This window comes from Rana temporaria, chromosome 1 (genome assembly GCF_905171775.1).
Source record: "Rana temporaria chromosome 1, aRanTem1.1, whole genome shotgun sequence".
Lineage (NCBI taxonomy): Eukaryota > Metazoa > Chordata > Amphibia > Anura > Ranidae > Rana > Rana temporaria.
The window spans coordinates 76,484,234-76,496,782 of NC_053489.1; the positions used below are offsets into that span (position 1 = coordinate 76,484,234).

The window sequence follows — 12,549 nt, forward strand, 5'->3', positions numbered from 1 at the left end:
TATGTGACCCCACGTAAATGACGCTTTTTACGAATGGTGCATGCGCCGTCCGTGGACATATCCCAGTGTGCATTGCTCCAAAGTACGCCGCAAGGACTTATTGGTTTTGACGTGAACGTAAATTACGTCCAGCCCCATTCACGGACGACTTACGCAAATGACGTAAAATTTTCAAAATTTGACGCGGGAACGACGTCCATACTTAACATTGGTACGCCACATGTACGCCTCATATAGCAGGGGTAACTTTACGCCGGGAAAAGCCTAACGTAAACGGCGTATCTGTACTACGTCGGCCGGGCGTACGTTCGTGAATTCGCGTATCTAGCTGATTTACATATTTCTAGGCGTAAATCAGCGTACACGCCCCTAGCGGCCAGCGTAAATATGCAGTTAAGATCCGACGGCGTAAGAGACTTACGCCGGTCGGATCTAATACAAATCTATGCGTAACTGATTCTAAGAATCAGGCGCATAGATACGACGGCTCAGACTCAGAGATACGACGGCGTATCTGGAGATACGCCGTCGTATCTCCTTTGAGAATCTGGGCCTCAATGTTTTTTTGAGATGAATACATTGCAGCCAAATGGGATGAATATTGACATACTGTAGATCTAAATTGTTTTCTCACCAACTTTTAAATAAGCTGCCTTCACACCCCTTGAAATTGTTCACATCTTGACATGTTACAACCAAAAACGTAATTGTATTTTTTGGGGATTTTATGTGATAGACCAAAACAAAGTGGCACATAGTTGTGAAGTTTAAGAAAAAATATAAATGGTTTTCAAAATGTTCTACAAATAAATATCTGGAAAGTGGGGGGTGCATTTGTATTCAGCCCCCTTTACTCTGATACCCCTAACCTAAATCTAGTGGAACCAATTGCTTTCAGAAATCACCTAATTATATGGTTGTTCTGTGAGTCCCTCATAAGATTTTTTGGAGAACCTTAGTAAACAAACAGCATCATGGAGGCCAAGGAACAAACCAGACAAACCAGACAGGTCAGGGATAAAGTTGTGGAGAAGTTTAAAGCAGGGTTTGGTTATAAAAAAATACCCCAAGCTTTGAACATCTCACGGAGCACTGTTCAATCCATCATCTGAAAATAGAAAGAGTATGGCACAACTGCAAACCTACCAAGACATGGCCGTCCACCTAAACTGACAGGCCGGGCAAGGAGAGCATTCATCAGAGAAGCAGCCAAGAGGCACATGGCTAATCTGGAGGAGCTGCAGAGATCCACAGCTCAGGTGGCAGAATCTGTTGAAAGAAAGCAATAAGAAGTCCAATTTGCAGTTTGAAAGAAGCCATGTGGGGGACACAGCAAACATGTGGAAGAAGGTGCTCTGATCAGATGAGACCAAAATCAAACTTTTTGGCCTAAAAGAAAAACGCTAATCCTCAGTAGGGATAAGCTCAGACATGTTTGGATGCTGGTCCTACCCTACCTGAGCTATCTTGCCATGGAGCTGTCATTATGGACCACCAATCATAAGCGGCGGTGGCATTGCTCACCTCGCAGCTAAGTGAATACACGCCCCTTGTCTACATGCAGGGAATGTCTTCAAAACTTATGATTGGTGGTCCACAGTGACAGCTACAATGGCGGGATATCTCAGGCGGGTTTGGGCTACTGTTCAAACATTTTGCCTAGCAGCAAAAGGGTCACTGGTTCGAATCCCTACCACGACACTACCTGCCTGGAGTTTGTATGTTCTCCCTGTGCTTGTGTGGGTTTCCTCCGGGTACTCCAGTTTCCTCCAACACTCAAAAGACATGTTAATTGGATCCTGTCTAAATTGGCCCTAGTATAGGTATGAATGTGAGTTAGGGACCTTAGATTGTAAGCTCCTTGAGGGTAGGGACTGATGTGAATGTGCAATGTATATGTAAATTGACGGCGCTATATAAGTACCTAAAATAAATAAATATACATCCCTGAGCTCACCCCTACTCCTCAACACACCATCTGAGCTTTTGCCAAGACATTGGCAAAGCTGTCGAGTTAGCTTTCTCTACTGTATGCATTGAAATACTCTAGCTTATGGTAGGTCAGGTGCTCAGGACACAAACATTTGAAATAGCTGAGACAGATAGGTCAAACTTCATTGTGACCTTAATGAATAGGAGTTTCTTTTTTCAAGAGAAAGAAAAACTAAACACAGTGGTCACAATAAATACATTGTTATGCTTTATTGGTGTATCCCTTTAAAGAGTAACTCTTCTTCTTCTCTGAGTGATCGATATACGTTTCAAGCATGTTAACAAACTTTGTTGCAGAGTCCTACCTTTTGTTATTCTAAAAAAAGAGCTGTTTGTTTGTCTGTGTCCATGTGCAATATAATGGGAGTGGTTTCATAATGATCAATCAGCTGCTGCACTTGCAGGGCTATAAGGAAAGTGGCAGGGTCTGCATCCGTTTAGACATGATTTCCTTATTGGGAGTATCTCACCAAAAATTTCATTTTTGTTGCAGGAATGCCAAAAATCTGACTTGTATCTTATATTTGTATTGTAACTGTACTGTCATCCCTAACGTTGTAAAGCGCTGCACAAACTGTTAGCGCTATATAAATCCTGTATAGTAATAGTGCAGACTTCTGGGTAAATCAGTGAGCCAATCACACAAGCAGGAAATGACATATCTGGGGGGCGTTCTGTACACGTTCTGTGTACAGAACACTTCCAGGTCGCCATTTTGCATTGCATTTTACAGTAAACTACAGGTCTGCAGATTGAAAAGGATTGGTCATTTTTAACCCTTTCACGCCGACGGGACGCATATATGCGTCCTCGGCGTTCGGGGGTTATACCGGGATGATGCCTGCAGCCGCAGGCATCATCCCGGTGCCGTTGTTTAGAGCGGGCGATCGGCTATCCAAACATAACAACCGATGCGGCTAATATTATAAAAAAAAAAAAAAAAAATAAGAAAACAAAAATTTTTTTTTTTTAAAGCGCCCCCCTCCCCGCAAGCTTGCGCAGCAAAGAAAACGCATACGGAAGTCACGCCCGCATATGAAAACGGTGTTCAAATCACACATGTGAGGTATCGCCGCGATCGTCAAAGCGAGAGCAATAATTATAGCACTAGACCTACTCTGTAACTCTAACCTAGTAACCGTAAAAAAAGTTTAAAGCGTCGCCTATGGAGATTTTTAGGTACCGTAGTTTGTCGCAATTCCATGAGTGCGTGCAATTATAAAGCGTGACATGCTTGGTATCTATTTACTCGGCGTAACATCATCTTTCACATTATGCAAAAAAAATTGGCTAATTTTACTTTTTCATTTTTTTTAAATTCATGAAAGTAAATTTTTCCCAAAAAGTTGTGTTTAAAACACCGCCGCACAAATACCGTATGACATAAAATATTGCAACAATCGCCATTTTATTCTCTAGATTCTCTGCTAAAAATATATATATAATATTTGGGGGTTCTAAGTAATTTTCTAGCCAAAAATATGGATTTTAACTTGTAAACACCAAATGTCATACATAGGCGTAGGCATGAAAGGGTTAATAACATTCAATATGACTTGTATCGCAATTCTATAATTTTTTCCATGAAAGGGGAGTTACCCTTTAAGCTATTGGATTCTGATGTATTTACAAAGATATTTTAATGCTACAATTGTTAATACCTATTTTTTCAGTTAACCGAAAAAGCAAAACTTGGAACATATGTGAATGTCTTGCCATTGCCTAAAAAACAGAAATTTTTAAGGCCTAGGAGTATTTGTGAAACAGCTGGATGGGGTTTTACATCCAATCGTGATAACAAAATGTCAGACAAATTAATGGAAGTCAATGTAACAGTCATGGGAAGAAGAGCGTGTGCTCATATCTGGCAAATGAATAAAGAAGAAAGTATAAATATAACTCGCAATATGATCTGCACCCAAGAGGGGACCAGCAAGGGAACCTGTGGCGTGAGTTATTTCTTATTATTGTACAATCTCTAGTAGCATACATGGGTAGGCTGCTACTGCCTATGGTTTGGAATTTGGCTTGACAGCATACAGAGCTGCTTTGGATTTTCTGTGTTTGTGTTATTTATTTTTAGCCAGCTAAATATTACCTATTAAATATAAATTATTTTTATTCGCCATACCCTTTATCCAGCAGATAACAAGTGCAAGTATCCAGGATAGCCTTAAAGGGGTTGTAAAGGTTTGTTTTTTATTTTCTAATAGGTTCCTTTATGCTAGTGATTTGTTGGTTCACTTACTGTATTTATTGGCGTATAACACTCACTTTTTTAACCTAAAAAAAGAGGGTAAACTGTCCCTGCGTGTTATACGCAGGGGCTGTGGCAGTTTTTTTCTGATACTGCCCTCTTAAAGTTAGGGTGCGTGTTATACGCCTGTGCGTGTTTTACGCCAATAAATACAGTAGCTTTTCCTTCGATTTCACTTCTAAATGTTTTTTTTCTTTGTTTTCTTTGTCTGAATTTCTCACTTCCTGTTCCTCCTCAGTAAACTGTTCTGGCTGACTAACCCCAATGGATGATGGGGGCAAGCTTACTGAGGAGAAACAGGAAGTGAGAAATTCAGACAAAGAATAAAAACATTTAGAAGGGAAATCGAAGGAAAAGGTAAGTGAACCAACAATGCACTGGCTTAAATGAACCTATTTAGAAAATAAAAAACTAACCTTTACAACCCCTTATTTCACATTTTTTCATTTATGAAATATTAAAAATGCCTGTTGTTCTTGTGCTGCCCCCACTCGGGGCATAAAAAGTGCTTTTGTCACATGTAAAAAAATGCACAAAGATCAACAGTCAAAAACATACACGAGCTACTTTGTTGTGCTTGATGTTCATTGAAATCAATAAGCTGCCCTATACAAATGCTGAAAAGACTCATGCAAACTTGTAAAAACGTGGCACGATATTGCATTAGGGTGACCACATTTCCAAAATACCATTCAGGGACACCCTCCCTTCCCAAAAATCAGCTTGTGCTGTAACGAATCACAGCACAGTGATTGGACACAAGAGGCGGGATTTAGAATTTCTCCAATCACAAGCAGGGGGCGGGATTGTTCTCCTCCAGGCATTCCCGGCCAGGACAAGTACTGTCAGTGAGTAAAGAGGTGATGTGGCGGCCTTTTTTGGGAGCATCAGATTGGCCCGGGGGGGTGGCTGTGTCAGTTTCATTCAGGGACACTGTGTTGTCCTGGAATGAATGTGCCCGGGACAGATCTGCAAAATGCGGGACTGTCTCGGGCAATCCGGGACACGTGGTCACCCTATAGCATGCGACATAAAACTGCATTCACATTTTGTGTTGCAAGAACACAGGTGACCCCGCCACATTCCCGCATTGCACAGCTGTCAGGGAACCAACCGTGGAAGAGCTGTCAGACGTGCTCTTCACGGACCAGCAAGCGCAGTGCGCATGCGCGCGCAAATGCGCGCAACGCGCATGCACGCGCAAACGGGCAACAACTCTGCAAATCCTGTATTCTTCACTGCGCATGCGTGTGCGCCAGTACGCACGCAATGCGGGCGGGACTCCTGGCGTCAGTGCCCTATTTAAAGACTTGCTGCAGCAGTTACCAACTGCTGCATGATCGTTAGCCTGTGTGTGTTCCTGAGCCCTTGTTCCTGTGTTCCTGTTTACCCGTTGACGACCCGGCTTGCCTGACCTGACTTCTCCAGTGTATGACCCCGGCTTGTCTTTCGGATTACCCTTATCCTGTTCCTGCCTGATTGTTCCAGTGTATGACCTCGGCTTGCCTTCTGACCTACTCCAACTACATCCTGCTTCCTGTGCATGACTTCCGGCTTGGCTACTGACTCCGCCCTTGGGTTTCCCTGCGAACCTACCTCATCTGGTACTTCTGTGGTACCCCTGCCTAACTACGTATCCTGGTGGATAGCTGAGATTCTACACCTTCTCAGCAAGTCGCAGCTGGCAACCCCTGCATCTCCGGGCACAGCACCCCCTGTCTCACCTCCAGGGGGCGTTCTGCACTCAGTCGCAAGGGAAGCCCTCTCAGCACTTCAGCCTCTGGTAAGGTACGTGACAGTATCATGCAGCCAGAAGTTTCAGAGGCCGACGGAGGTGCTTCCCCGCTTGGGACTTTGTGCCAGCAGGTCGCAGCCCTTACGCAAACAGTGACGTGCCTACAGGACCGCTACTCCCAGCTTGAAAGCGACCCCCCGAATCAAACGATGTTCCCTCCTCCGGAGCCCCGTGTACCCACTCCTGAACATTTCTCAGGTGACCGAAAGAAATTCTGAGCGTTCAAAGTCTCCTGCATCCTGTACCTGACCCTGCAGCCAAGAACTTTTGCCTTAGAAACTGTTAAAGTGGGGTTCGTTATCACTCTGCTGTCTGGGGGACCCCAATCCTGGGCCCATCAGTTATTGGAACGAAAAGACCCCGCCATCAACACTTTGGACTCCTTCTTTAAAGCTATGGCCACCTTATACGATGATCCTCTACGTCCGGCCACCGCGGAGGCAGCTCTCCATGCTCTACGACAAGGACAGCGCCCTGTAGAGGACTATACGGTGGACTTCCGTAACTGGGCTGCAGACACGGGATGGAACGAGGTCGCCCTCAGGCATCAATTCCGCCTGGGCTTGTCTGAACTTATTAAGGACGAACTGGCACGAGTAGAGGCTCCTGCCACCCTGGAGGGGCTCATTCAACTCGCCATTCAACTTGACAGGCGCCTGTGGGAGCGTCTGTCTGAACGTGCCTGCCGGCCCTCTCACTGTCAGTCTACGGCTCCAGACGCTCACGCGCCCTCCTCTTCGGCCACGTTCAATAGGAGGCCTATACAGGTTGGCATGGTTCGCCCTGCCCTGACCCCCAATGAAAGACTTCATCGCCGGCAGGCGAACCTTTGTTTTTACTGCGGAGAGGCCGGACATCTTCGTTCCAACTGTCCAATCCGACCCTGTAGATCTTCTCCCCGCAACCTGCTGCATCTCCGAATTCCGAACCCCTCCTCAACTCACCTGGTTCTCCATGTCGCATTACAGTTGGCAAGTGGGGAGGTCAGATTCCCAGCAATCATCGATTCCGGGGCTTGTAGTTGCTTTTTGGACATTTCCATTGCTAAAGACTACCAAATTCCTCTGCGGAACAAGACACATAAACTTGAGATTCATTTAGCTGATGGATCTCCACCTTGTTCAGGGCCTGTTACCCAAGAGACTTACCCTATATTCACCTCAACTGATTCTGGTCATCAAGAGTTCCTCTGTCTTGATGTCATCTGTTCACCGATGTTTCCTGTGATCCTGGGACTCCCTTGGCTACGGGCACATAGCCCACAGATAGACTGGAGCAAAGGGAGTATCTCCTTCAAATCAAGTTACTGCCGCCAGCACTGCATGAGGCCCGAGCTTATAGTTCATCCCAGTTGTCTCACTGTCCAGCCAGTCTCCACTTCTAACCCAGATGTTCCGTCAGTCTATCATGATTTTCTAGATGTCTTTGACAAAAAGAAGGCCGATACGTTACCACCCCATCGTCCTTACGACTGCCCTATTGAGTTGTTGCCTGGTGCAGAAATCCCCTTTGGGCGAATATTCCCACTTTCAGAGACTGAGCTCGAGACCTTGCGTCAATATATTGACGAAAACCTAGAAAAGAAGTTCATCCGCCCATCTTCCTCTCCAGCCGGTGCCGGGATATTCTTCGTGGAGAAAAAAGATCACACCCTCAGGCCCTGTGTGGATTACCGGGAACTCAATAAAATCACCATCAAAAATCGCTACCCTCTACCTCTCATCCCCGAACTTTTTCAAAGATTCCGTACTGCACGAATCTTTACGAAACTCGATCTTCGAGGTGCCTACAACCTTGTGCGCATCCGGGAAGGGGACGAATGGAAGACTGCCTTTAGAACCCGTTTTGGACACTTCGAATATCTCGTTATGCCTTTCGGCCTATGTAATGCCCCGGCGACGTTTCAACATTTCGTGAACAACATCTTTAGAGAGTTCCTAGATTACTTTGTTATTGTTTACTTAGATGACATTCTTATTTTTTCTGCTACCTTGGAATTACACAGAACCCATGTCCGGAAGGTACTAGCCACATTAAGGTTGCACGGGCTCTACGCAAAAGCGGAAAAGTGCGAATTTGAAAAATCTTCCATACAGTTCCTGGGTCTAATCATTTCCACGTCCGGAGTCTCCATGGATCCTCAGAAAGTGTCCGCTATTTTGGAATGGTCAGCCCCTACTGATAAGAAGGGCATCCAAAGGTTCATCGGGTTTGCAAACTTCTATAGGAGGTTTATTAAAGACTTTTCTGGCATCATTGCCCCCATTACCCAGCAGACCCGCCAGCATACCCGTTTTCAGTGGACCCAGGAGGCCCAGGAGGCTTTTAGTAAACTAAAGACTCTGTTCACCTCAGCTCCCATCTTACGACACCCGGATCCAACACTACCTTATGTCCTCGAGGTCGACGCATCAGAAGTTGCCGTAGGGGCCGTCCTGTCTCAACGACAGGGCCCTAAAGCTTTGTTACACCCAATAGCCTTTTTCTCCCGAAAATTGAGCCAGCCGGAAAAGAACTATGACGTGGGGGACCGGGAGTTACTGGCAATAAAAACTGCTTTAGAGGAGTGGCGGTATCTCCTGGAAGGTGCTGCTCATCCCGTCATGGTATTCACAGACCATAAGAATCTCGAGTACCTCAGATCTGCCAAGAGATTAAGACCACGGCAAGCCAGATGGGCTTTATTCTTTTCAAGATTTAATTTTCATCTTACCTATCGCCCGGGGTCCAAGAATGGTAAAGCAGATGCCCTTTCACGCATGTTCCCAGAAACTCCAGAGACTGTCGTTCCTAGCACCATCCTGTCCCCCCAGAATTTTTTGTTGATTCAGCCCGACCTAAAGTCAGCTCTGAAACAAGCCTCTGCTCAATGTCCTGAATCCGAGAGTTCTGCATTCAGAAGACAAGAAGGGCTCCTGTGGCACGGGAATAAGATTTTTGTACCTGAGGGAGCCAGACTTCAGCTTCTCAAGACCCTTCATAAACACCAGCTTGCGGGTCATTTTGGGGTCCATAAGACTTCTGAGTTGATTCAGCGATCCTATTGGTGGCCGGACCTGAGGAAGGATTGCAAGGACTTTGTAAGTTCCTGTACAGTTTGTGCCAGAAGTAAAGGAAGCCGCACGCAAGCCTGGGGTCTGTTAAGACCGCTACCTGTCCCTGACCATCCATGGAAAGCGATATCTATGGATTTCATAGTGGAATTACCCCCCTCTGAAGGGTTTACCACGATCCTGGTGGTGGTCGACCGGCTAACGAAGATGGCCCATTTTTTGCCGTTATTAGGGACCCCCTCGGCCATGGACACGGCACATACATTTATCAAGGAGATTGTGAGATTGCATGGCCTGCCCAGTAGTATTGTATCCGACAGAGGGGTGCAATTTACCTCAAGATTTTGGAAGGCTCTCTGTAAAGCCTTGAACATCGAAATCTGCTTGTCATCCGCTTATCATCCACAAAGTAATGGCCAAACTGAGAGAACCAATCAAACACTAGAGCAATATCTCCGCTGTTTTTCCACCGCCTCTCAGGACAATTGGGTAGCCCTACTTCCATGTGCCGAATTTGCATACAATAATTCGGTACACTCCACCACTAACCAGTCTCCATTTTGGGCAAATTACGGCTTTCATCCGTCCTTTTTGCCCAATACCGTTCCTGAAGCAACGGTGCCTGCCGTACAAGACAGATTAACCTTTCTCCAAGACAATTTACAGATTCTTCAAGAAACTATGCAAAGATCCCAGGAGGACTATAAAAAATACTATGACAGAAAGAGGAAGGAGAGTCCGACTTTGGAAGTAGGAGACAAGGTTTGGCTCTCCACTTTGAACCTTAAACTGTCCTGCCCATCCCGGAAACTGGGTCCTAGGTTCATTGGTCCTTTCGAAATTAAGAAAAAAATTAATCCTGTGGCCTTCGAATTATCCCTGCCAAATACCTACAAGATTCATCCAGTCTTTCACGTCTCACTTCTCAAACCAACCATTACCGGTTCCTTTCCTGGAAGAGAAGATCCACCTCCGCCTCCAGTTACAGTGGGTGAGGACACAGAATTCGAAGTGGACGATATTTTGGATAGTCGAAAGAGAGGTAGACAAATTCAATATTTAGTAAAATGGAAGGGCTATTCTCTCGAGGAAAGCTCTTGGGAACCTGCAAAGGATGTTCATGCCCCTAAACTGTTGGCTGAATTCTTCAGGAAATATCCAGAGAAGCAAGTACGTCTGGGCATCCGGAGGCTGCCCCTGAGGGGGGGGCACTGTCAGGGAACCAACCGTGGAAGAGCTGTCAGACGTGCTCTTCACGGACCAGCAAGCGCAGTGCGCATGCGCGCGCAAATGCGCGCAACGCGCATGCACGCGCAAACGGGCAACAACTCTGCAAATCCTGTATTCTTCACTGCGCATGCGTGTGCGCCAGTACGCACGCAATGCGGGCGGGACTCCTGGCGTCAGTGCCCTATTTAAAGACTTGCTGCAGCAGTTACCAACTGCTGCATGATCGTTAGCCTGTGTGTGTTCCTGAGCCCTTGTTCCTGTGTTCCTGTTTACCCGTTGACGACCCGGCTTGCCTGACCTGACTTCTCCAGTGTATGACCCCGGCTTGTCTTTCGGATTACCCTTATCCTGTTCCTGCCTGATTGTTCCAGTGTATGACCTCGGCTTGCCTTCTGACCTACTCCAACTACATCCTGCTTCCTGTGCATGACTTCCGGCTTGGCTACTGACTCCGCCCTTGGGTTTCCCTGCGAACCTACCTCATCTGGTACTTCCGTGGTACCCCTGCCTAACTACGTATCCTGGTGGATAGCTGAGCTTCTACACCTTCTCAGCAAGTCGCAGCTGGCAACCCCTGCATCTCCGGGCACAGCACCCCCTGTCTCACCTCCAGGGGGCGTTCTGCACTCAGTCGCAAGGGAAGCCCTCTCAGCACTTCGGCCTCTGGTAAGGTACGTGACAACAGCACATCACTCTACTAGTGTTGGTGCAATGAGGTTTGAGTCATTCTGATGGACTAACTGGCAAGCAAAGGCATAAGCACATTTTCTTTTGGGTTGTTGAGCGCATTCATTTTGAAAGGACTGCCTAAAGCAGCACATTTTAACAGGCAAAAAAATGCTTTAACGCAACACACCTTAGAGATTAAGTAAAAGCCTCAGGCCGCGTACACACGGTCGTTCCAAACCGATGAGAATGGTCCGACGGGCCATTTCCATCGGTTCACCGCTGAAGTGGCCTGATGGCCTGATGTGTGTACACACCATCGTTCCAAAAACCGATCGGGTCAGAACGCGGTGACGTCAAACACACGACGTGCTGAATAAAACGAAGTTCAATGCTTCCAAGCATTCGTCGACTTGATTCTGAGCATGCGCGGGTTTTGAACCGATGCTTTCTGTACTAACCATCGGTTTGGACCGATCGGGCAGAATCAAGTCGACGCATGCTTGGAAGCATTGAACTTTGTTTTATTCAGCACGTCGTATGTTTGACGTCACCGCGTTCTGACCCGATCGTTTTTTGGAATGATGGTGTGTACGCACATCAGACCATCGGGCCACTTCAGCGGTGAACCGATGGAAATGGCCCGTCGGACCATTCTCATCGGTTTGGAACGACCGTGTGTACGTGGCCTTAGGATCTGAGTTGCAGCAGGGTCCTGTTGATATATCAGTATTAAAATATTAACAATTACAGTACAATATATTTTATTCAAATGGATTAATGTAGTGCTCACTTCCACAGAAGCCCACAGTTTAGGGTCCCCTTAATTTCACCCACAGCCAGGAACACACTCACAGTCACTCCTTTGGCTCAATGAACAGTCTAGAGGTATGCTTTTCTAATGCTTCAATGCAAAACTTGAACTTGAATAGGTTCAGGGTAACTGCAGTATACTCCAGTAACTTTAACAGCAACTTAAAGTGGTTGTAAACCCTTACAACACACCTTTGACTACAGGTAAGCCTATAATAAGGCTTACCTGTAGCTACCCTGGATATCTGCTAAACCTAATATCCCCTGTATTTGCATGTGCCCATGTCATCGTCACATGTGCACTCAAACAACGTGCTGTAGCTTCAGAGAATGTGCCGTTACTGGCGGCTCCCACGCGCATGCACTGGAGTGATGTCATTGCGGCTCCGGCCAATCACAGTACCGGAACCGCGATACGCGGAAGTAACCCCCTAGAGTGATGTCGCCAAATGGTGCTGTGTACAGACACCGCAGCGAGGGCTTCAATCTCAGGTGCATACTAGCTCATTATGCCTTTGTTTTAAAGTGGGTTTAAAAAAACACTTTAAAAACAATGGGGTAGATTCAGATAGAATTTACGCCGGCGTATCCATAGATACGCCGCGTAAATTCAAATCTGCGCCGGCGTATCTACTTTCTGTATTCAGAAAGCTAGATACATCGACATTAGCCTAAGATACGACTGGCATAAGTCTCTTACGCCGTCGTATCTTAGGGTGCATTCTCACGCTGGCCACTAGGTG

General features: G+C 46.3%; 1 protein-coding gene across 1 annotated transcript in view; it reads left to right on the forward strand.

Moving 5' to 3' along the window:
• Positions 1–12,549, forward strand: part of LOC120928288 (granzyme A-like) — a 50,635-nt gene that overhangs the window by 20,471 nt on the left and 17,615 nt on the right. Inside the window, exon 4 of the mRNA XM_040339385.1 lies at positions 3,666–3,941. Coding sequence (XP_040195319.1) covers positions 3,666–3,941 — 276 coding nt within the window. The remainder of the gene's footprint in view (positions 1–3,665; positions 3,942–12,549) is intronic.